This window comes from Megalobrama amblycephala, linkage group LG1, assembly GCF_018812025.1.
Source record: "Megalobrama amblycephala isolate DHTTF-2021 linkage group LG1, ASM1881202v1, whole genome shotgun sequence".
Lineage (NCBI taxonomy): Eukaryota > Metazoa > Chordata > Actinopteri > Cypriniformes > Xenocyprididae > Megalobrama > Megalobrama amblycephala.
The window spans coordinates 13,053,030-13,079,369 of record NC_063044.1 but is presented as its reverse complement, the minus strand read 5'-3'; the positions used below and the strand labels follow the sequence as shown (position 1 = coordinate 13,079,369).

The 26,340-nt window shown below is 38.4% G+C and overlaps 1 protein-coding gene across 5 annotated transcripts in view; it reads right to left on the bottom strand.

Annotated features, from left to right (window-relative positions):
• Window positions 1–26,340, bottom strand: part of LOC125263195 (NACHT, LRR and PYD domains-containing protein 12-like) — a 79,273-nt gene that overhangs the window by 14,048 nt on the left and 38,885 nt on the right. For all 5 annotated transcript variants that reach the window (XM_048182135.1, XM_048182167.1, XM_048182125.1 and 2 more), the window contains exon 10: window positions 11,147–11,193. In XM_048182135.1, coding sequence (XP_048038092.1) covers window positions 11,147–11,193 — 47 coding nt within the window. The remainder of the gene's footprint in view (window positions 1–11,146; window positions 11,194–26,340) is intronic.

Below are 26,340 nucleotides of genomic sequence, written 5' to 3'. Positions count from 1 at the left end.
ACGATCACGTCTGTTCCTGTCACATCCCGGACTACATTTCCCATGATCCTCCATTGCTCATCACCTGCACTCACTTCACAATCACTCCACACTAATCACCACACCCAGCTGCCACACATTACCTGGACTATAAAAGACTCATACACACACCACCTCACCGCGAAGTCTTGTTTCCTCAGTGTACAATTCCAAGCGTTATTTCCCTGTTTACCTGTTTGTTACTGTTCCTGCCTGATTCCTGTTTTATGACCCATTGCTGCCTGCCTTGATCCTTGCCTGTACCCTGACTACGACTCTGCCTGTTCCTTATTGCTCCTGTTTGTTCCTGTTTGACCCTGCCTGTACGACCACGCTCACTTCAAATAAAACGCTGCATTTGGATCTTACTCTGAGTCCTGCCTTCGTTACAGAAGACTTCGCCACACCAAGATCCAGCAGCTACCGTGAGTGTTTCCGTCACATTCAGCATCAGCATGGACCCAGCTATATGTCTCATCCACCTTCGTCAAGGTAATAGTACCCTGGAGGACCATATTCAGAAGTTTCTGGATATTGCCCATTATGCAGACTGGCCTGACTGTGCTCTTATTGACTTTTTTTGTGATGGCATCAACCAACCTCTCCAGAGTAGATTAAGACGAGAGGGACCGCGTTCATCACTCTGCGGTTTTATGGACTATGCTCTGTTGTCAGTTGGTTCTCCATTTACTGTGGGAGTCGCGGAGGAACACGACACCGCAGTGAATCACGTAATGGCCGCCGCACCAGTGGACCCTCACAAAATGGCGGCTACCATTACAACATCACATCACGCCTTCGCTGATCGCCCAGAGCAACGTCACGCCTTCGCTGATCGCCCAGAGCAACGTCACGTCTTCGCTGATCGCCCAGAGCAACGTCACGTCGCCGCTGATCGCCCAGAGCAACGTCACGTCGCCGCTGATCGCCCAGAGCAACGTCACGTCTTCGCTGATCGCCCAGAGCAACGCTACGTCTCCGCTGATCGCCCAGAGCAACGTCACGTCGCCGCTGATCGCCCAGAGCAACGTCACGTCGCCGCTGATCGCCCAGAGCAAAGTCACGTCGCCGCTGATCACCCAGAGTCACGTCACGTCTCTAGATCAGTCCGGGAGCGGAGAGGGTTGCGTTCCAGTGTGGCTGATCCTCCACTGACTACGGTCCGAGCAGCTGGCATCCCCAAGTCCTCGCCGGCCGCTTCGCTCTCAAACCAGTCGGCCGCTTCGCTCTCAAGCCCGGTGGCCGCTTCGCTCTCAAGCCCGCCGGCCGCTTCGCACTCAAGCCCGGTGGCCGCTTCGCTCTCAAGCCAACCGGTTGCAACGCTCTCAAGTACTCCGGTTGCAACGCTCTCAAGTTCGCCTGTGTCTACGGACAAGATGGCCGCATCGCCTGTGTCTACGGACAAGATGGCCGCATCGCCTGTGTCTACGGACAAGATGGCCGCATCGCCTGTGTCTACGGACAAGATGGCCGCATCGCCTGTGTCTACGGACAAGAGGGCCACATCGCCTGTTTCTACGGACAAGATGGCCGCATCGCCTCATCCTCGGAAGAGGAGGAGGAGGAGGAGGAGGAAGGCTTCTTCCGTTCTTCCCCCTCTTACGCCCAAGCTGCTTGCTCGGCCGGCGCCACCTGCGCTTCTTGCCCTGCCAGCGCCACCTGCGCTTCTTGCCCTGCCGGCGCCACCTGCGCTTCTCGCTCTGCCGGCGCCACCTGAACTCCCTGCCTTGCCAGCACCACCTGAACTCCTTGCCCTGCCAGCACCACCCGAGCTCCTGGCCCTGCCGGCGCCATCCAAGCTCCTAGCCCTGCCAACGCCGCCCAAACTCCTTGCTCTGTCAGCGCCACCCAGGCGTCTCGCCCTGCCGGCACCACCCGAACGCCTGGCCCTGCCGGAACCACCTGAACTCCTTGCCCACGAGGCCGCAACAGACCCCGTTGAAATCCCCAAGAACTTTTTTGGGGGGGCAGTATACCTGAGGGCGGGGAGCTTATGGGTGGGCACTCTGCCTGGCCACTGCCGTCATTGGCCTTTGAACTATTATGGCCGTTTATGGACCCTAACCTGCCGTGGTTACCCAAACCACCTGACCTACCGTGGTTACCCAAACCACCTGACCTACCGTGGTTACCCAGACCACCTGACCTGCTGTGGCTGCCCAAGCCACCTGACCCGCCTGACCTGCCGTGGTTGCTCAAGTCACCTGACCTGCCGAGGTTACCCAAGCCACCTGATCCCCCATGGCCTTCTGACACTCCGGACTCACCATGGCTGCCCGTGGCACCTGACCCGCCATGGCTGCCCGTAGCACCTGACCCGCCATGGCTGCCCGTAGCACCTGACCCGCCATGGCGGCCCGGGAACCTGCATTGGAGACTCCGTTCCTGTCCGCCACTAGAGCTCCAATGCACCCACCCCCCCTCCCTATTGGTGTCATCTACGCCGCGAGGACGCGCCTTCCGGGAGGGGGGCGTTATGTCACGATCACGTCTGTTCCTGTCACATCCCGGACTACATTTCCCATGATCCTCCATTGCTCATCACCTGCACTCACTTCACAATCACTCCACACTAATCACCACACCCAGCTGCCACACATTACCTGGACTATAAAAGACTCATACACACACCACCTCACCGCGAAGTCTTGTTTCCTCAGTGTACAATTCCAAGCGTTATTTCCCTGTTTACCTGTTTGTTACTGTTCCTGCCTGATTCCTGTTTTATGACCCATTGCTGCCTGCCTCGATCCTTGCCTGTACCCTGACTACGACTCTGCCTGTTCCTTATTGCTCCTGTTTGTTCCTGTTTGACCCTGCCTGTACGACCACGCTCACTTCAAATAAAACGCTGCATTTGGATCTTACTCTGAGTCCTGCCTTCGTTACATTGATATCCTCTCGCCATTGTCATTGTAGTAAATCTCACAACCAAAACTTTCAGCCAATGCCACGATCCAACAACGTGTGTTCTGTTTCTTCCGCATGCATGCACATCTACACAGACACACATCAGTCTCGAATATTATGCAGCAAGCCATATTTTATAATTGTATAAAATAATCGAGCACAAATACGGCTGAGATGCCAAATTCAGCGGCTGGAATTAGCTGAGGTAAAGTGACGGCTCACAGACAGCAGCGCAATGTACCTGTCACTCAAGTGACCACGCCCTTAATTATGCAGAACTTTAAGGCTTAATATAATTTAAACAGATGAGTTAGAAAAAAATCCCCCCCCCCTCACAGTTGTCATGAAGGGCAAAATTAGCAGTATAGACCAAAACCACAATTTGAACCAACTTGTAAACATGTTTTTTTCTGCTGTAAACTTGGCCAATTTAACATGGGACTCAATGAGATTCTCTTTTGGAGCCTGTCCCTAGCGGCCAGTCGATGAATCGCAGTTTAAGTCACTTCCGTATTGGCTTCACGAGAGACTTTGGGAGGTTGCCGCTTGTTGCTACCGGAGTTACGAGATTTTTGGTTTCCGGAGACGGAGCTTACATGAATATTAATGTTTGGCAGACATGCACGATTTCACATGAAACTGAGAATTTTAGTTCACATTCAATCTCAAGACATTAGTGGATTATTCAATAAAGATAACTATACTCTCAGCGTCACGGGCGGCTGACTTACGCCTAAACTACAGTTGTTTTCTTCTAGGTAACAGTTTATAATGTTGTCATTAGTATGCTGGATTTGTGCAGTCGTCTGTAACTGAATGACAGATACTTCGTGTAACAGCAGAACACCTTCAGCTATCGTCTACAATAAGTTCAGTTCTCTGTGCTCTTCCTTCGTCTCCTGCGATGTAACCGCTGATAGGCCTGTATAAATGTGTCTGTGTGGACATAATATTGCTGTAACCTACAGACTATGGTGTGATTATACACGTGTTAGCTCACCTGTTCACACTAACATTCTCTGGTTTTCCGGTTGGCATTAAAAAATACTTAAATACAAGCAAGTACATTTGTAGTACATTGTTTATTTTGGTGCTAAATAAAAGTGTCAGAGTTATCCACTATAAATACACTATTTTAAAGTATATTTGTACTTCATTAGTACTTCACTGCACTTGGAAAAGTATACTATATACAACTACTACTTAAATAGATTTTTAGAGCATTGAAATAAAGTATACTACCTCAAAAATATACAGAGGAGTTTTATTAGTGTATTTGTTAAAAGTGTGCTTTGAATGCTTTAAAAATTATTTCAATCTTAGTAGACATTTATGTAGTAATCCTAAGTTTAAATGAAATTCATTTTATTACAAATATATTACTAATGTTCTAGTTATAAGTACATTTTCCCAACTGTGGTACTTAAGTACACTTAATATAAATGCACTAGAACTAACACTTCAAATGATTTTAAGTGTAGTCAGATAAAGTAAACCAAATATACAGTGTTTACTTAAAAGTGCATTACTTAAAAGTGTGCTATGAATGCTTTAAAATTCTACTGGATTTTTATATATACTGTCACTTAATTTTAATGAAGTGTACAAATGTTAATTACAAAAACCCAGGTGAAAAAGACATGTATTAAATGTATTAAAAATATACTAACAAGTTGTTAATAATACATTTGTATTCCCAACATCTTTTATTAAAAGTGCATTAAAAAAAATTTGTCTTTTAATATATTTCTAAACCATACTAGACTTTGGTATATTGCGCAGAGGTCTTAACCGAAAATTATCTGAAGGCCGTGCATCTTACTCATGCTGTTTGTAAGTGTAATTCCCACCCTGTCCATTTGGTGGCGAGTGCGCTCCAATAAGCAGATGCACTGGATCCAGAACAAAAATTAAACTGGCACGAATCTTTTACTATGCGTTTGATAACGCACAGCCGAGTACCCAGAAGCTACAACGATATATCACGCCACATAAAGAGTGCCAAAACGGTATTTATGGCTTGAATTTCTTAATGAAATGGACAGAATTTTAAATCATTTGTTCCAAAAAAGCAACACAAAGCTATGAATTGGGTGGGACGCACTATGTTTTCTCAACTGAAAAAGGCATAATGGGATTTACTAATTGGTCATGAATGTGACCAAAACAGCAAGGAGACATAGTTTATTAATGAAGTAATGTTTTCTGAATCTGTCGGCGGCAAAGATGTTCATTCATGTACGCGCTCCAGTACAGAGCGCCCGCAAATTTCTGCTATGTTCTTATTTATTAAATCCAGTGAATTATTAAAATTAAGATAAAATTTTTACCAATTCAAATTTCTATAAAACAAAACTTAATGTGAACAAAAATAAAAGCAATTAAATGTGTTATTATAATTAAAAGATGAAAATTAAAATGACGGAACAAAAATAAAAGTAATAATAGATTATGACGGATTTTTTACGACCCTGTCCGTCAAAATGACGGACAAAGTTACAATCTAACGCAACCTCTGGCTTAGTTACACTTTTAACATATATTCTGAAAACAAGCATATTTTTTAATAAATTTCTAAACAGTATACTAGAAGTACTTTAATAAATATATGCTTTGATACATTTTTAACATATAATCTGAAAACAAGCATACATTTAATAAATTCCTAAACAGTTTACTAGAAGTACATTGGTAATAAATATATGTTTCGATACACTTTTAAAAAATATGCTAAACACAAGTATACTTTTAGTGAAATTAGTGTATTTACAGAAAACATATAATTATGTTACTCTTACTTAAAGTATTTTTTATATGTACTTGAAAATAGCAAAAGGATTCAGCTTTAAGTGGGTTTAAATGTACTTAACCATGTGTTGGCCTACTGCAATATAGCCTATTTTAATATTTATATATTTAGAATTTTAATATATTTTTCAAAATAAAGATATTTTGAAAAACATTTTAACATTTACAATGTACCAACTTAATGTAATATAAACATTTGTCAACTATTATGAAGCATTGCCATAAGCATATTTAAAATGAATATGTTGTTCAGTTTTACTCATTTGTACTTGTAAACGGTTATGCTGCTTAAAAGGCTGTTGTCCATTACATGATATTACATGATATTAATTCCCACAAGGATTTCAACATCATATTATTTGAAATGCACCATAAATCAATTTTCCAAAGATGCTTAAAAAAAAATCGCTATATATTATGTTTAAATTTAATCAACACCTCTCACCTGTTTACTAGATATGCTGAGCATACGAAGCCTGTGTGGCTTGAATGTTAATGGAAGACTAAATTTAAACTGTTCAATTATATAGGGTGCTTCTCAATATCGCTCCTCGCTCCTCTGTCCTCCATCCTATGACCCGGAGAACAATCGAGCTCAGCCATCTTGAAGGACATCTCAATTCTCTAATTGCACCGCGAGGAGGCGAGGATCGAGGAGTGAGGAGGCTTCCTGAGGAGTCATGAGCGAGGATACACAGCTGCATCCTTTGAGGAAGTCTTTCTCGTCGGGAAACCTGACGCACGCATAAATTCTCCTCCCCCTTCATATCTGTCACAATAATTTAAATTTAAATAAACTTTGTACCTCATATATTTCAACGGGGCTTCTTGCTTTAGTAATATTTATTATAATTTTTTTAAATAACCAAACTTTAATGACATATGGATAGATCCCTGGAATGCAGCTGATGACGCTTTGAAGTGACGCTAAAGGGAGCGAGGATATATCATTTCACTTGATTCAATTCCTCCGTCCTCGCTAAGAAATGTGCAGAATTTTGTGTGAGAAATAATAAAAAGACATTTTATCATTTAAATCTCATTTTGTTAAGAAAAATCATGAGAAAATCGAATCGTGAAACCAGTATCATGAATCGTATCAAATCGTGAATTGAGTGAACTGTTACATCCCTAGTGTTTTGGTTTTCAGATAGCCGATACCAATCAAAATAATGCATGAAACTCTGAGCCATCATCACAGTCTCGCACTCTTCATCTGCCTAACAATCTGGTGGACCTGTCGTCCCGAAACACATAAAGCCGGTCGATTCATTCTCTTGCGCTGCACCGTATGTGAGACATAGTGGGAAGAAATCCGGCGGTCACGTTTCACATTCACCTGGCTTCAGACGGCTGCTAAAGACAACAGATCCCGATACAATTTGCCTTGCCGTAAATACTTTGGCCAGGATGCGCTCCTGAAACTGTATTTTAAAGTTCACGTACAGCTGTCACAGAAGCTTTCTCAGATAACACTTCTGATCTATTGGAGCCCTACATCAGTCTCACCATTCATTTTATTGATGGCTGGAGCTGAAATCCACTTGTCTGCAAACCAGTTAACTTACTCTCTGAATAAACACACCGGGGAGATCATCGCAGATGTTTCTTGGAGTTTGAGAGCTGAGCAACAAGTTTGCATCGCAGCTGATAACAGGAGCAATATTGTCAAAGCGCTGAACTGAATAAGTGCACAAGGCTGCAGTGTTTCAGCGTCGCCTTCATCTTGATCTTGGTGTTTTACTATGATAGGATCATGTGTGGATTTGTCCTGTGTATGTTGCTGTGTACTTTAGTAAATATGCAGGTCAAGGTTGGTTTAGGGTTTTTGGCATCTCCATGTGGTCCTGTTCAGTGTCGCACCTTTACTCGTCTAAAATGTAAACAAGCTCTTTGCTGTTGCACACACTATACACTGTGAATTCTCAAACGTGTTTTACTGTGATTTTTTTTTATGGTGCTTTGAAGCACATTAATGTATAAATAATATGAAGTCATGTAATTTGGTTATTTGGTGTCCTTTTGGAGTCTACAAGTGTCCTTTTTTTTGGAAAGACACCTAAATTTACCTTGAAAACAGCTGAAAAATACAGTTTTGTGAAAATCACACTTCAATCTGATGGTTTGCTTTGCTGGATAAAGGCAATGATGGCAAAATAGACATGTTAAACAGGATAAATGGTGTATGATTAATTTCACCAGAAGTGTGTGGTTAATCGCAATTAATAATAATTTTTTTTAATCTATTGACAGTCCTAATATATATAAATATATATGTGTCTGTGCGTATGTTTATATATATATATATATATATATATATATATATATATATATATATATATATATATGTTGTGAACACCAGTCAAGATGGCATTCCAGGGACCAGTTTACGACAGGGCCCCTCTCTAACTGCTGGTGTGTAGGAAGATGTGCCACACCGTGATTGGATCTTTGGTGAATGAACATTAATAAATGTTCAGCAACATCAGATAAGATGTTGGGACAACTACCAGACACCTCTTCCAGAACAGGAAGGGGGACCTTCTGCACCCACCAAAACCAAGGAGAAGACTTCTCATTGGACGACACATTGACTCTAACCATTAAACTCATTACTAAGGTTTAGGCAAGGACTGCCATAAAAATTCCTTCAGGACCTCCTGGATGGAACAGCAGAGACTGAAATAAAGAGAGACCACAAAGATCTATCTAAATCCATTCATACCTATGTTTGGAGGCCTTAATTTGATCTAAACTGCATCACATCCACTCCATCTTCATGCAAAGCACAGTTTATGTTAATGGTTACTGACTGCTAAACCAACAGGTCATGGGACAGACCTGTTAACAGATAATCAAATGCATGGACGATGATTTAACCATGTCATATCGTGTTTGGTGTCTATCTGTTCCCTACGATGCCTTTAATAATTTGAAAGAGGTTTGGTAAAGAAATAATGCATGGGTAAAATGTTAAAGACACTATTTTAACACTGTACTTTATGCTATGCAAATGAGTTCCACACTAGGGTGGGCAACACCGGGCCTGCTTCAGATAACAGTAGCCAATCACACTCCAGGATCGGCAAGGCGCCACATTTCAATCTCCTCCTCATCAGAAAGGGATAAATATGTCCCCCGGGTAGACACACCCTTGTTCTGCGTTTCCAACTCGAGGGGGAAGGAGACATTAACAGACACTCCACGTCCTGAGTTTCTGACCTGACGAGGAAAGAGACTACAAGACGGTTAAGGTGAAGCTTTCGCGAGCAAAACCTTTTACATTGCTTCCAGCTGCACTCTAGCTGCAAAAAGGGCCCCAGCATTTAGGGACTTCATCTGACCCTTACGGCTCCTACAGCAGCGCAGGCCAGTCCGCAAAGGACCTCTGCATCGGCAGACATTGTCTGTACCACACGGCTCCTCAGCGACGCAGCCAGCCTGCAAAGGAACCTGTGAAGATTCATCTGACCCAGCTGCCCAGTCCATCCTAAAGGACCCTCTTGGCGCAACCGAAGTTCAGCATCCTCCAGCCCAGCGTGGCACGACTACTGGATCGCAACTCCGCGCCCTCCCACTGCACGCAGCCTGCATCATCAGTGGAAGACGTCTCTGCTACCGGATTGATCACCCGACTGTGTGGAACGTAAATATAAACTTACCAAACCTCTTTTCTAGAGACCTTGGCATTAGTTTATACACGCAGCATATGTTACTCTAACCTGTTTAGATAACAGTTATTTGAGGTCAGTTTGTTACAAATAATAGGGATATTATTTGTTGAATGATAAATAAGCAATTATTTATCACCATTTTACCAGAGCCATTAGGTGGCTCCCATAAGCATTCCCATACGATTCTCTTCCATCCTACATTCAGTTCAACAGCATTGCATTTATCCATTCTGTGTTCACTTCATTTATTTGTTTCTTCGATTTAATTCAGTATTCTCCTTTGATTATTATTTTACTATCTCTTAGAAGTGCATATTCATTATTTCATTATTAATTGTTGTGGTATTTACTCTTGCATGTTTATTGTTAATAAATTTCATTGATTTTATTATAACTGTGTCTTCCTTGTGTTGATGATCAAAGATTCTACTAGTTGGCCAGACTCACAAATCCTTCAGATAAATCAGTTGACCGACTCCCTCCATTTTATATTAATTCTGAATTATTGAACAGCTCTTTTGGAGTGTTCTTAAATTATTAAGATAGTATTCTTAACTGGTGCCCCGTATTACAAAAGGGGGAGGGGTCATCTGATACACTCATAACCACACCTTAAGTGACACATGATCAAAAATCACTACGTCACAGGTGAATGGAGTAAAAATCACTACATACATACATATACATATATATATATATATATATATAAAAAAAAAAAATGTAGTTTGATCTAATATTTGATGTTTTTTAAAATGTTGTTGATTTAAGTAGCAAATGAGAATCGATTAAATTAATGTTTGTATTTTCAGACAAAGGTCTTCTTAATGATTTTCAGTTCTGTTCAAGGTAATTCAACCAACAGTTTTTCAATAATGGGTGAATATGTAAAAGTATAGTATTTGGGGTAAAAGGCACCATAATTAACATGATAATGAATAGTTTGCTGCCTTTTTCATTTGTTGTGACATGGAGTAAGATGGTGAATATCATATATCAAATTGGGTATCCATCTTAGAGATAATGCCCATATTTATAATGAAACAGTCATATTTAAAAACTATTATATTAATCATATAATACAATATAATTTATTGTTACTACATTAATTTAATCTGCTTCGACACAATCTGCATTGTAAAAAGCGCTATATAGATAAAGGAGACTTGACTTGACTACTATAAATCTATAGTAATATTATGGGATCTCATTCAATGCTTTACTTTTTAGAGTAATTTTGTTTCTGTATTTTCAAAATATATTTTTATATTAACATTATTAACACTATTTTAATAACAGTATATTTATTGAACAAAAAATAATTATTCTGTTTTTTAAAATAAACAGAAAATAGTACAAACTTTGCTAAAGTGATTCTTTTGAACAAGTATTTACTTTTACATTACTAAAAACATTATTTTAGCTAAAGTATCTGTATGAACACTGTGTGCCTTTTACCCCATGTGTGTCCTCACCACCTCATACATTTATAAGATTTTAAACAAAATGAACCACTTTTATGATTTATTTTCACACAAAATCTGCTGCTCCATCAATGTTCAGTACAAACATATATATTTTTCCTCTAATCATCTACTTTGAGAGTAGTGAAAAACACATTTTTTCTAAAGGTGTGCCTTTAGCCCATTGTACCCTATATATATGTGTAGTGTGTGTGTGTGTGTGTGTGTGTAGTCCATGAATGTGTAGTGAGTGTGTGTATGTGTGTGTAGACATACATTTGTGCAGTCCTGCTGTAATCCTGAACTCTCCTCCATGATCCACACTGCAACAAAAACATAGTGTCAGTAAATACACATTTAATCAGTGAACGCGCACACACACACACACACACACACACACACACACACACACACACACACACACACACACAAAGCATCGTACATTATTATCAGTTTAAAATTATATTTGTGTATGACTAACCCCAACACACAGCAGAGAAAACACTTTTCAGGTCCTATGCTGAGAGAGAGCCTACTAATCTACCGCTTCAGTGAGCTCAATTACAGTAACGCGACATTTTTTTTGTGTCAGTAACGGTAACGCCGCTGTAACAGGAGAAAAAGTAATTTGTTTGATTACTCGTTACTAAAAAAGTAACAGCATTAGTAACGCCGTTTATTTATAACGCAAGTATTCCCATCACTGACCATTATAAAGCTTAGAGGAGCCAGGTTATTTTTAAATATAACTCCAACTGTGTTTGTCTGAATAAAGATAGTCATATACACCTAGGATGGTGTGAAGGGTGAGTAAATCATGGGATAATTTTCATTTTTGAGTGAACTATCCCTTTAATTGACAATAATGACCCTGGAATGAGTTCCTGTAATTTTATAATTAATGAGTAACATTAAACAGTCTGTGTAAATAAACATTTAAATGCTACTTCAAATGCAGCTTCTGTTCCACCTTTGCAGTGTAAAGATGGCTTTTGTCAATGATGAATTTATATTGGTAACAGTCTATAGTCTATAGGATTCTGATTAATTTAAGTAATTGGTTAAATTTAAGTATTTAACATAAAACACAACACAGGTAATCATAAAAATTGGCCCTTATGAAGGTAAGAAAGCCCCTGGAAATCAATTGCAAGCAGCCCCTTAATGGAAAAGTTAATGTATGACCCTGGCATAGGGTAATGTCTGGCAGTAGTAGTTTGTACTCCCACCAGGTTCACACATACTCCGTCTGCAGTGTGTATGCGGCACATATTTCTCCGGTGCCCATATTAACAGCTTAGAGCGCTTGGATGCGGTCCAGCAATGCATTTCAGGAGCGTTGCATCTGCAGCAGTGCAGCGATCATTCACGCACGAGTCTATTTTTGCTGTGCTACACGTGCTGAAATAAAGCGACAGTGCATTGTTCGTGCTCAAAATCAACATAGATTGATATCAGAATGTAGTAACCTCACCATAAATGCATTTAATTCAATTATACTACTGTTTTTCACAGTCATCTTTTTACTTTAAGCCTGGGGTAAAGCAAAGAAAAGCAAAACACTTGCCATGAGTAGGAAAAATAACTAATGTGGTCAAAATTATATTAAAAGTTTTTTTAATGTGAAATGCACTGCACAGTTTGTTATATTATGTCAAGGCGAGGGCCTTACGTCTCTGCAAAAAGTGATAATCACGTGACAGGCTGGTGTCTGAGAACTACATGAAACAAGGGTGTACAATAAATGTCACTCAGTTGATTACTGAAGTATAGAAACAAAGTTCTGCATGACCGGTGGGACTTTTTATATAGCCTAAGATTTAAATGCTAAAGAAAAGGCATGGGAGGCGTGTCATCATCCATTGGTGTGGATGGTAAGTTATTTTGGGGCGGTTTCCTGGACAGAGATTAAGCCTAGTCCAGGAATAAAATGGCTTTTTAAGACAGAATAACAGAAATCTGCTTTCACTGTCATAGTTTAAAATAGTCCTAGACTTAGTCTAGTCCAGAGTTTAATAAGATGATTTCCTGGAGGAAGACTAGAGCTACTCCAGGACTAAACTGAGGCTTAAATTAAACCTACCAGGTTTAACTTCAGATTAACATTGTGTTTCAAAGAAGACTCATGTATTTCTTATATATATATATATATATATCTAAATATATAATTTTTTTTTTTTTTTTGGGTGCTGTTCACTTTATTTAAAGAATTTATTTTGATTTAACACCATTGTTTCTGGTTCAGATGTGATTGCTTCCTGTTAAATTGATTTGAAATGGTTACTAGATCTCACTTGATGTTTTCATTTTGAAATAACATGTTTCAGTCACTAACCCAATCAAACAGGACTTTCACTTCCCATCATGCTTTGCACCGGGCTGAAGTGGGAGAGTAAATGTTGAAAACGTGTTTATGCATTTTTTATAAAAAGATGAGAATATGGAGAGACTTCTTATTGTTTAATGTTCTATTATGCAAAAGTTTTTATGTCGTTAGTGTTTTTTGGAGATTACCGTTGTGGTGAAGTGTTGAGCTTGTGTTTGGGTTGAGGACCTGCTAACAACAATTGTCTTTTTTATATAGTGAAGCATCCAACCAAATCAATTTCTATCAAACCATTTCTAGACCGCCAACACCAATTATCACATGTATAAATAGTTACGTTTAGTTTGTTGCTATGTAAAGGACAAAACAAAAGCATTAATAATCATATGATATATATATATATATATATATATATATATATATATATATATATATATATATATATATATATATATATTATTTCATCTATTTAAATTGAATTCATTACAAATAGATTTCCAGGCATTTCTCTTTTTTTCCTCCTACAGTTGATGTATTTTGCTTGCTTTAAAAGAACTGTCTCTTGTTTAGTAAAGTTTTTTTTATTATTGCAGTCTTCTTCTGCTGCCATAGTTCGGGGCCAAGCACCAAAGGTGCTTAGTCACCTATTGTATCTGTTGGCGTTCTTTTTATTTTCGATTCTTCTTCTTCTTCTTCCGCTCTTGAAGTCTATGGCAGCCCATAGAACCGCTTGCGGGAAAGTTGTGAAATTTGGCACACAGTTAGAGGACAGTCTGACCTTTGTCCATAGCAAATTTGGATTCTCTAACTCAATCCCTCTAGCGCCACCAGCTGTCCAAATTTTCAATTATGTTTATGCTAATAACTTTTGAACTGTAAGGGTTCCTTGGCTCAAGACGAATCGATTGCACCATATGACGTCATTTTCCGTCATGAAAATGTTTCCGCCATTTAGAATTTTCTGAAAAACCTACTTTTTCGAACTCCTCCTAGCCCATAGGAAAGAAAAATCAAAAGTGAGATCTCTTTAACATCTCAAATGTTTCTCCTAGATATAAATGAGGTTACTTCAACATCAAATGGAGACTTTTGCTTGAGTCTCCTGATTCTCACACTTGTCTCCTGAGACAAAAAGTCTAACAATCTCACAATGGTCTCCACTAAAGTTTCATAAGAGATCTCATCATCTTCACATACTGTGCTCAGATCTATCTCATTTCTTAGAGACATTTCTACTCTCACATTTGTCTCCACTAAAGTTTCATAAGAGATCTCATCATCTTCATATACTGTGCTCAGATCTATCTCATTTCTTAGAGACATTTCTACTCTCACATTTGTCTCTTCTAAAGTTTCATAAGAGATCTCATCATCTTCACATACTGTGCTCAGATTTTTCTCAATTCTTAGAGACATTTCTACTCTCACATTTGTCTCTTCTAAAGTTTCATAAGAGATCTCATCATCTTCACATACTGTGCTCAGATCTTTCTCATTTCTTAGAGACAATTCTACTCTCACATTTGTCTCCTCTAAAGTTTCATAAGAGATCTCATCATCTTCACATACTGTGCTCAGATCTTTCTCATTTCTTAGAGACAATTCTACTCTCACATTTGTCTCCTCTAAAGTTTCATAAGAGATCTCATCATCTTCACATACTGTGCTCAGATTTTTCTCATTTCTTAGAGACATTTCTACTCTCACATTTGTCTCCTCTAAAGTTTCATAAGAGATCTCATCATCTTCACACATTGTGCTCAGACTTTTCTCCTTAGATAGAGACTTTGTATCACTCAGATTTATCTCCTGTAAAGATTCAGAAGAGATCTCAACAACATCACACACTGTGCTCATATTTTTCTCCTTAGATAGAGACTTTGGTGGTCTCACATTTGTCTCCTCTAAAGATTCAGAAGAGATCTCAACAGCATCACACACTGTGCTCATATTTTTCTGCTTGGCTATAAAGACATTGAATCACTCATATTTGTCTCCTCTAAAGATTCAGAAGAGATCTCATCATCTTCACACACTGTGCTCAGACTTTTCTCCTTAGATAGAGACTCTGTATCACTCAGATTTATCTCCTGTAAAGATTCAGAAGAGATCTCATTAACATCACACACTGTGCTCATATTTTTCTCCTTAGATAGAGACTTTGTGGTCTCACATTTGTCTCCTCTAAAGATTCAGAAGAGATCTCAACAGCATCACACACTGTGCTCATATTTTTCTCCTTAGATAGAGACTTTGGTGGTCTCACATTTGTCTCCTCTAAAGTTTCATAAGAGATCTCATCATCTTCACATACTGTGCTCAGATTTTTCTCATTTCTTAGAGACATTTCTACTCTCACATTTGTCTCCTCTAAAGTTTCATACGAGATCTCATCATCTTCACATACTGTGCTCAGATCTATCTCATTTCTTAGAGACATTTCTACTCTCACATTTGTCTCCTCTAAAGTTTCATACGAGATCTCATCATCTTCACATACTGTGCTCAGATCTATCTCATTTCTTAGAGACATTTCTACTCTCACATTTGTCTCCTCTAAAGTTTCATAAGAGATCTCATCATCTTCACATACTGTGCTCAGATTTTTCTCATTTCTTAGAGACATTTCTACTCTCACATTTGTCTCCTCTAAAGTTTCATAAGAGATCTCATCATCTTCACATACTGTGCTCAGATCTTTCTCATTTCTTAGAGACAATTCTACTCTCACATTTGTCTCCTCTAAAGTTTCATAAGAGATCTCATCATCTTCACATACTGTGCTCAGATTTTCTCATTTCTTAGAGACATTTCTACTCTCACATTTTTCTCTTCTAAAGTTTCATAAGAGATCTCATCATCTTCACATACTGTGCTCAGATTTTTCTCATTTCTTAGAGACAATTCTACTCTCACATTTGTCTCCTCTAAAGTTTCATAAGAGATCTCATCATCTTCACATACTGTGCTCAGATTTTTCTCATTTCTTAGAGACATTTCTACTCTCACATTTTCTCTTCTAAAGTTTTCATAAGAGATCTCATCATCTTCACATACTGTGCTCAGATCTTTCTCATTTCTTAGAGACAATTCTACTCTCACATTTGTCTCCTCTAAAGTTCATAAGAGATCTCATCATCTTCACACATTGTGCTCAGACTTTTCTCCTTAGATAGAGACTTTGTATCACTCAGATTTATCTCCTGTAAAGATTCAGAAGAGATCTCAACAACATCACACACTGTGCTCATATTTTTCTCCTTAGATAGAGACTTTGGTGGTCTCACATTTGTCTCCTCTAAAGATTCAGAAGAGATCTCAACAGCATCACACACTGTGCTCATATTTTTCTGCTTGGCTATAAAGACCTTGAATCACTCATATTTGTCTCCTCTAAAGATTCAGAAGAGATCTCATCATCTTCACACACTGTGCTCATATTTTTCTCCTTAGATAGAGACTTTGGTGGTCTCACATTTGTCTCCACTAAAGTTTCATAAGAGATCTCATCATCTTCACATACTGTGCTCAGATCTATCTCATTTCTTAGAGACATTTCTACTCTCACATTTGTCTCCTCTAAAGTTTCATAAGAGATCTAATCATCTTCACATACTGTGCTCAGATCTTTCTCATTTCTTAGAGACATTTCTACTCTCACATTTGTCTCCTCTAAAGTTTCATAAGAGATCTCATCATCTTCACACATTGTGCTCAGACTTTTCTCCTTAGATAGAGACTTTGTATCACTCAGATTTATCTCCTGTAAAGATTCAGAAGAGATCTCAACAACATCACACACTGTGCTCATATTTTTCTCCTTAGATAGAGACTTTGGTGGTCTCACATTTGTCTCCTCTAAAGATTCAGAAGAGATCTCAACAGCATCACACACTGTGCTCATATTTTTCTGCTTGGCTATAAAGACCTTGAATCACTCATATTTGTCTCCTCTAAAGATTCAGAAGAGATCTCATCATCTTCACACACTGTGCTCATATTTTTCTCCTTAGATAGAGACTTTGGTGGTCTCACATTTGTCTCCACTAAAGTTTCATAAGAGATCTCATCATCTTCACATACTGTGCTCAGATCTATCTCATTTCTTAGAGACATTTCTACTCTCACATTTGTCTCCTCTAAAGTTTCATAAGAGATCTAATCATCTTCACATACTGTGCTCAGATCTTTCTCATTTCTTAGAGACATTTCTACTCTCACATTTGTCTCCACTAAAGTTTCATAAGAGATCTCATCATCTTCACATACTGTGCTCAGATTTTTCTCATTTCTTAGAGACATTTCTACTCTCACATTTGTCTCCTCTAAAGTTTAAAAGAGATCTCAGTAACATCACACACTATGCTCAGATTTTTCTCCTTACCTAGAGATTTTGGATCACTCATATTTTTCTTTTCTTAAGATTCAGAAGAGATCTCAACAACATCACATATGGTGCTCATATTTTTCTCCTTACATATGACTATGGATCATTCATATTTGTCTCCTGTAAAGATTCAGAAGAGATCTCAGCAACATCACACACGATGCTCAGATTTTTCTGCTATACTAAAGATTCTGGATGACTCACATTTGTCTCCTCTAAAATTTAGAAGAGATCTCAACAACATCACACATTGTACTCAGACTTTTCTCCTCAGCTAGAGACTCAGGATCACTCACACTTGTCTTTTCTAAAGTTTCAAAAGAGATCTCAGCAACATCACACACTATGCTCAGACTTTTCTCCTTAGCTGAAGACTTTGGTGTTCTCACATTTGTCCTCTTTAAATTTTAAAAGTGATCTCATCAACTTTGCAATGTGTATACCAAGTTAAATGTCTCAATGTGAACTCAAACAATTATATCATATACTATGTATTAATAATCAAATTAGTCAAGGATTGGGTCATAAGCCATTTAATGTGCCTTTCAGCAAAGAAAGTGCATGAATACCTAACCGGTAGTAATTTCCTGATAACAGCATCTGGTACATTACTATTTTAAGAAAGTACTACTTTCTTATTATATCTACAATTAAGAGTAATGTTAACCTCATTTCTGCATAATTTCACTCTTAATATAGGCTTAAACGCTGAAATTATGGACTTTTTTTATTTTATTGTTGCACAATTTGTAAAGTTCTTGAGATCTCATCTAAACTTTAAGAGAAGACACATGTGAGAGCTCCCGAGTCTCTAGCTGAGGAGAAAAGTCTGAGCACAGTGTGTGATGTTGCTGAGATCTCTTTAAGAGGAGACACATGTGAGAGCTCCTGAGTCTCTAGATGAGGATAAAAGTCTGAGGACAGTGTGTGATGTTACTGAGATCTCTTTAAGAGGAGACACATGTGAGAGCTCCTGAGTCTCTAGCTGAGGAGAAAAATCTGAGCGTAGTGTGTGATGTTGCTGAGATCTCTTCTAAAACTTTAAGAGGAGACAAATGTGAGAGCTCCTGAGCCAAATGTGAGGAGACAAATGTGAGAGCTCCTGAGCCAAATGTGAGGAGACAAATGTGAGAGCTCCTGAGTCTCTAGCTGAGGAGAAAAGTCTGAGCACAGCGTGTGATGTTACTGAGATCTCTTCTAAAACTTAAAAAAAGAAGGCCATTGTGAGAGTGTAGAGATTTTGTCTCAGGAGACAAGTGTGAGAAGCAGGAGACTAAAGCAAAAGTCTCCATTTGATATTAATTTAACCTCATTTATGTCTAGCAGAAACATTTGAGATGTTAAACTTTTTTTTCTCCCCTTTGGGTAGCTTCTATCTCATTCCATTTCAATCAAGCACAATACACGCATTCTCATATTTGAAGTTTAGTTTTGTTGCACAATTACTTAGAGGAAAACATGACCAATATTTTCATGCATGCAAAATGGGTTGTACAAGGCAAACTTTACAATGTTAAATGAAGAAATGAGGAACTGGTTCATTATTAAATTTGTTTAGAAAGAAAGTATCTATCTTAGCCTAAACATCTCACACTTGTCTAATCCCTTGTTTGGAATATGCACTGCATATACAATGCTGGGTATTGAAGATAAATTTAAATGAGTATCCCTTTATATTCATATTATGTAAGGTATAATGCTATTTGAATAATAGTTTCAGTATTTACAATATTAGTAAAAATTAAAAATTTAACATGTTTCTCCTAAAATAAAATTGAAGACATCTGGGGCTGGTTGCAAAAACTTCTTAGAATAGTCATAAAAAATGAGTCATTTAATTTTTAAAAAAAAACTTCAAGCCTGGTAATAACATTTAAAATAAGTTGCATAAAAAGGTATATCTGTTTAATTTGAATCAGGAAAGTAAGACTGACTGCCCTTTGGTTAACTGCTACTTAGTCAAACTAGTTCCTAAGTTAAAATGCAACTATGCTAAGATAATGCAGCTGGCACCAAAAGACAAAGCTGATACCTAAATGAGACATGTAACAGAATAATCAGCACTTAGTGTCCCAAACTTAGAGAAAGCTCTGTCAGAGCCATAGCCTTGTGGACAGCACATCAGCATTGAGACACAGAAGCTCCTCAGACAGCATGAGTTCGAATCCCAGCTAAAGGTACTTTCCATCTCCTGTTCCCTTCTCACCTCTCCCATCCTACTGTCCTGTCCATTAAAAGGTAAAAAAAAAAAGCAATGTCAAAAAAAAAAAAAAAAAAAAAAACCTTCTGAACATATTTTTACAATAAAGAGATTTCTTATTTCTCATTTTTCTCTCAGAACTTTCTCATGTCTCAGTTGTGTCTACTTTTATTTCTCTTAAGGCATTTTAGGAGAAACATCTGAGACAGTGTTGATACTACAATGAGAGATATTTGAGAATCACAACTAAGTCTCATGAGCTTAAAAAGAGCAACCTCTGAGCAATAAAATAATGGAGTCTTGAAAGAGACTACAGAAAGACAATAATGAGATGTTCTATTTTGTTCCACCAAAATCTCAGTTTTAACTCATTTTCTCTAAGATATTTCTCAGGTCTCATTTGTGTCTATTCTTATTTCTCCTACAGAATTTTAGGAGAAACATCTGAAACAATTTTGATACTAAAATGAGAGATATACGAGAATCACTACTTGGTATCCTGAGGTCAGAAAGAGCAACATCTGAGCAATAAAATGTTTCTCTGATGGAGCCTTGAAAGAGATAACAGAGCGATAATAAAGAGATCTCCCATGTCTCTCACACCAAATTCTCAGTTTTGACTCTTTTCTTTTTGACTCATGTCTCATTTGTGCCTATTTGTATTTCTCCTTAGGAATTTTAGGAGACACATCTGAAACACTGCTGATACTGAAATGAGAGATATATGAGAATTACAGCTAAGTCTCATGAGCTTAGAAAGAGCAACCTCTGAGCAATAAAATGGAGTCTTAAAAGAGACTGCAGCAAGACAATAAAAAGATGTTCTAAGTTTCTTCCACCACACTCTCAGTTTTGACTTTTGTTTCTCTCAGATATTTCTCATGTCTCATTTCTGTCTACTCTTATTTCTCCTAAGGAATTTTAGGAGAAACATCTGAAACTCTGTTGACACTAAAATGAGGGATAAATGAGAATCACAACTAAGTCTCATGAGCTTAGGAAAAGCAACCACTGAGCAATATTTTTTTTCCTATGGGAGGCCGTTACTCTGATTTTCACGAAAATTGAACCAGATCATCTTCAGACCATGCTGACAAAAGTTAAAAGTTATGCAAAAGTTATGGAATTCAAGTCGATTCCTCCAAACGTTTTCGAAAAACACACGAACGAATTGTACGTAGTGTTTGCGAAAATAGACTAGGAGGCTAGGTCCGTGTAACGCTTCACAATTCAATATTCAGACCATGCAATGCAAATGCAAAAATGAAAAATTTAAACCAGACGTTCATTTTTCTTGTTTTTCAGTTACATCATCAATGGATATTTGCCATTTTTTCCCCCTTTTTTCAATTTCACTTTTGCAAAATGATGACTTAAAAAAAACAATCATTTGAATAAATGAAATTAACCGATTTTCTTATTTTCCATTTTTGTCTTGCAATTTGCGCCGTGGGCTGTACCATTAGCACAGGGGTGTGGCCGCGGACTGCTGTCATCTCACTGATGTAACTTCTTTATTTACACTGCATGCATGTTGAGGAGTAGTTTAAAAGACTGAACACACAGGATCATCTTTTCACTCTATAATTTTTATTATTAATATACTAGTAACTGTTCTAAATATAAGGTAGTCTGGACTGGCCATGGCAGGCAGCTGGGAAAAGTGAAATCCCGGTGGCTTGGCTGATTTGGCACATATTGTCTAGTTTGTTTGTATTTACTTATTCGTTATTACTTTATTTTATTAATATACATCATGCCCTTGGTAAGGGGGTGCATTTTACTTGGTAGGCTACAGTACAATCACGAGATCCCAGTTCATTTTCAGAGGGATAGGGCAGGCTTGCAGATCCTTCACGTCAATATATGAAAAATAAAAATACTACCAAGCGAAAATATATATTAAAAAAAATTGAGCATCATTTTAAAAATTGTTAGGTTTTAGCTCTCGTTTTTTAGCCTAGTCTAAAATATTTTATATAGGCTAGCTATAGCGCTGTCAAGATAGGCTTATACGATTTATATCGGTTCATTATCAAATGCTGGATTCTCGCAGTAATCCTTTGGATACACCACAGGCAACAAATAATGCCGAATAAGTCAATAAATAACTACAAACAAGATGGGCAGTGCCAAATCAAAGTATTTGTATTTATTTATTAAAATAATGGAAAATAAATAGTGCTCCCCAGATAGCAAGCACTTTTGGGCCGATTCCGGCAGAAAAGCGGCACTGTCGGCTCACTGTCGACGTCGATGAAAAGATTATGGGCCATAACTCTGCCGACTGTACACAACGCATCTGGCTGACAGACAGCGTTTTATTTATGGGCCGGTCTCGGCTGAAATAGTTGTACTCGCGGCAGGTCCATATAACTCGGTATAGATCTATCGGCCCGAGTTCGTTTCGTAATAGGCGGGCCCCCAAATATCAAGCACTTTTGGGCCGATTCAGGTTTAAGCGCGCCAACATCGACTCAATTTCAGAGTCTGTGAAAAGATAATGGGCCAGATCTGTTTCGACTGTACGGCTGACAGACGGCTTTTTCTGAACGGGCCAATCACGACTGAAAGCTCGTTATCTGTTTTCGGACCGAGTTCGTTTGTCACAGGCGCGCCAGTTACGGAATTCAGCCGCCTGAAAAAGAGTTTTGGCGGTTAAATCCTGAGGAGAATCCTGCATTCACCATTTCATGATCGAGAGAAAGGATCAGCTGCAAAACGGTAAGCAATTTAATTTATTTAATGTTCAGTTTAGTGTTTTTAAATGGATTAATTAATGGTTTTCAATGATAACATAACGTCAGTATCCATTCGGTCCCAGAGAGTGATAGTTTTGAATAACATGTTTAGAACAACTGCTGAGCTCTGGAGCACTGTTGGCTAATGCAATGATATCGAGTTATATTTTGTCTACTAAAATCAGTCAGTCAGTTCATCTTTTCCAACGAGTGATTATTGAATTGAGTCGGAGTATACAGTGGCGCCATATAGGCCTGTATAGCACAAAGTTTCGGGTGGAAGAACTTGCTTTTTCCCCACAAAAACTTTCTATTAATAATTGTTAACATAAGTTAATCCCATACAATATGTTTAAAATCATATATTTTAATGCAAAGGGAATTTCTATGATTTTGTGCAATCATAAACTAAAGTTTAACCTGAACACACTGTTTGGAGTCTGACACCAAATCTTTTTTTTTTTTTTTTTTTTTTTTTTACAGATATTTTAAACTCATGCATAAACTCTGGATGCAATTTATCAAGTATATAGGTGCCAAAGAAAAGTAATGCTTAAGACTTAATAATGACCTAACAATATGTATTCCTTTATTTCAAAGCTGCAGTTCAGAGAAACCCTGCTGAAATGGAGGATGAGGGGACCATGAAGAGGTGGCTGCAACTGGCAGCAAATTGAAAGGGCGGATGCATGGTAAGTCTTCTTAGTGTTGTTCAGGGGCCTCATGTATAAAACTTTCCATAGATTTCATACTAAAAGTGTGCGTACGCATAAAAGCCAGATTTTCACAAATTTTCAAATTTATAAAACCATGCTTCCGGCAGAACCTGCACAAAATTATCTTTATAAAACTCAGTCAGCTGAAGATTGTGCGTACATGAATCTTTTCCCCTGTCTCCTCCATGAAATCACCATATATGGAGCTTACAACACCTTGTTTTATTATGCATTACGTCACCTGCATATAATTTCCATGCATATTCCCATCCACGTGACACTGTGTTTAAATGTACAAGACATAAGGAAAATATGACGATAAATGCCGTCAAATTACATTGCTAAAAATCATTCACTCTCCTTCTCTTGTTTTAGAAAAAAATAAATCGTATAAAATACTTTTCAGAATGGTTTCAGCGAAGAGTTATTTTAAACCGTTGTCTAGTAGCCAAATAGTATTTTTTTTCAAATGTATGCATTTTATTTAAAAATAAAACGTGCTTATCTTACCGTTTCCTTCTAAATCTAGCCTTCAAATACAATGGCGTTTTTCATAATATTGGTAAGACCATGAAATGTGCAGGACACCAGTAGCACACCTGCGTTCAGCAGAGGTTGTACAGTACTGTGTACAGTAGCTACTCATCGGATGATCACCGCGCGACTCCTTCAGTGTCATTATGCCATTATGTTGCTAAGCTATCTCTGCTTAGACGAAGTGCACATCATTGATCATTATTCGTGCAAAAATATTTTCCGAGTTCTGCTATTTAGAGCTTGACTTTTAATTTAAAGCGTAATTATCATGCACCAAGCAATCGTCGCTGTAGTTAAAACATTAAAACACAGCATGCCATAGGAAAAGTATTCTAAAGCAGCACATCCACTACAAATATTTGTACTTTTTTGTGAGTATGCGATGTTTATACATCAGGCCCCAGGTGACAGGCACAATTTGTCTGTTTAAATCTATATTAAAGACCCATCTCTTGTTGAATGTTAGGATTGTCATGTTGCATAAATAAGGTAAACTATAACCAGAAACACTAGCTACAACATACTATATACGTGTTTCATCATACGAAGAATGATATTTATGCTAAAATTAGTCTGTCTGTCTCATTCCATTTCCAGAACAGGTGGTCGAGATGACCACAACAGCCCTGAATGTCAGCAGAGAACATGACAACTAAACAAGCTCTGGAGACCGATCCGCTGTGAAGACCTCGTCGACACAACAGTCTACAGCACAGATCTTCAGCAAAGACCACGAGAACCAGACGAAACCTCTGCAAGGCCACTTCAACTTCTCTTCCCTCTACATATGCCATTGTGCTGTGTTCGATCCTCAAGCTGAATGATATCAGTCCACAATCTAACTTCTGATGCAGCTGAATCATAAACGCACTGTATTTGTTTGGCCAGAGGAAAACTGGCCCTCAACTGAGTCTGGTTTCTCCCAGGGTTTTTCCTTCATTCTGTCATCTGATGGAGTTTGGGTTCTTGTCACTATCGCCTCTGGCTTGCTTAGTTGGACACCTACTTTTCAATAATATTGATCTGACTGCATTGACACTATTGGATGAGAACTCAACAGAGCTGGATTATGACGCTACTGTTTTCTGCAGAACTGCTTTATAGTTGAATTGAACTCATTGAACTGAACTGAAACAACACTGAAATGACTTCAGCTGAACAATCACACTGTCTTTTGCTCCATTACAGAATTTAATTCTGTTTGCATAATTGAATTATTATTTTCCAGTTTATCACTGTAAAGCTTCTTTGAAACAAACTGTAATGTAGGTTATAAAGCACTTTGTGAAGGTGACTTAACTTGAAATTTGGAAATTATTGTTAAAAGAATTTTTATGTGTAAGAAAGGATGTCGTTTATCCATTTAATATACAGTAAATAATTAACTTAGTATTTAGTGGTTTAAAATGTATGTTGTTAATACATGTTTATAATGTATTCATTGTTAATACTTATAGTGTATTTGTTAATTTTATAATAAAATGTCTTCATCTTTTTAAATGGTTGATTGTGTTTCACTTGAATTACATTTAGCAGTTTCTGGACCACATCTGGCCCGGGGACCAAGCCGAATCTCAGCCAGATGTGTTTTACAGTGCCTGGGCCAGACCTGGGCCACATAAAACAATTTAAGTCAATTTTCAATGTGCTGGCCAGATCTGGGCCACATCCATAAATAAGAGTCTTTTTACAGGGTGTGGGCCGCATCTGGGCCAGAGGAAGTTGTTTTTGTCCATTTTCAGTGTGAGGACCGGTTTTGGGCCGGGGACCCAGCCAGAACTGGGCCGGAATTGAAGCAAGGATGTGGCCCAGTAGTGGGCCAGACAAATTTTGCTATCTGGGTCCTGACTTGCAGCATAGATATATTTGATTTGCCTCATCTCCGGCAAAACCGCCTCTACTGTAATGAACAGAGTTAATAACTGTGCTGGATTTAAGGTTATTTTAAGCGAATAAGAAGCGTGTGAAGTGCGGAAGCTCAAGCGGTTGCCGTGGTAACGAACGATGTCCGCTAAAGAAAACATCTGCATTTTTACTGTACAAATATTGTATTACAAACAAGAGCTAAAAACTTAACAATGTTTTGTATATTTTTTATAAATGTTTTGTATATTTTCGCTTGGTAGTCTTTTTTATCTTTCATATTGACGTGAAGGATCTTGGCAAGCGCTGCTGCTTCGAGCTGCCCTCCGTCAGCCTATCCCTCTGAAAATGAACTGGGATCTCGTGGTTGTACTGTAGCCTACCAATTAAAATGCACCCCCTGACAAAGGGTATTGTATATTAATAAAATAAAGTAATAACGAATAAGTAATTGTAAATACAAACAAGCTGGGCAACGTGCCAAATCAGCCAACCCACCGCGATTTTACTTTTCCCAGCTCGCGATGGCCTGTCCGGACTGTCTATATTAAGCACAGTTATTATATTAATAATTAAAAATGATAGCACTTCGGGTGAAAACTTCTTTTAAACTGCTCCTCAACATGCAGTGTAAAGAAAGAAGTTACATCAGTGAGATGACGGCAGTCCGCGGCCACACCCCCGTGCTAATGGTACAGCC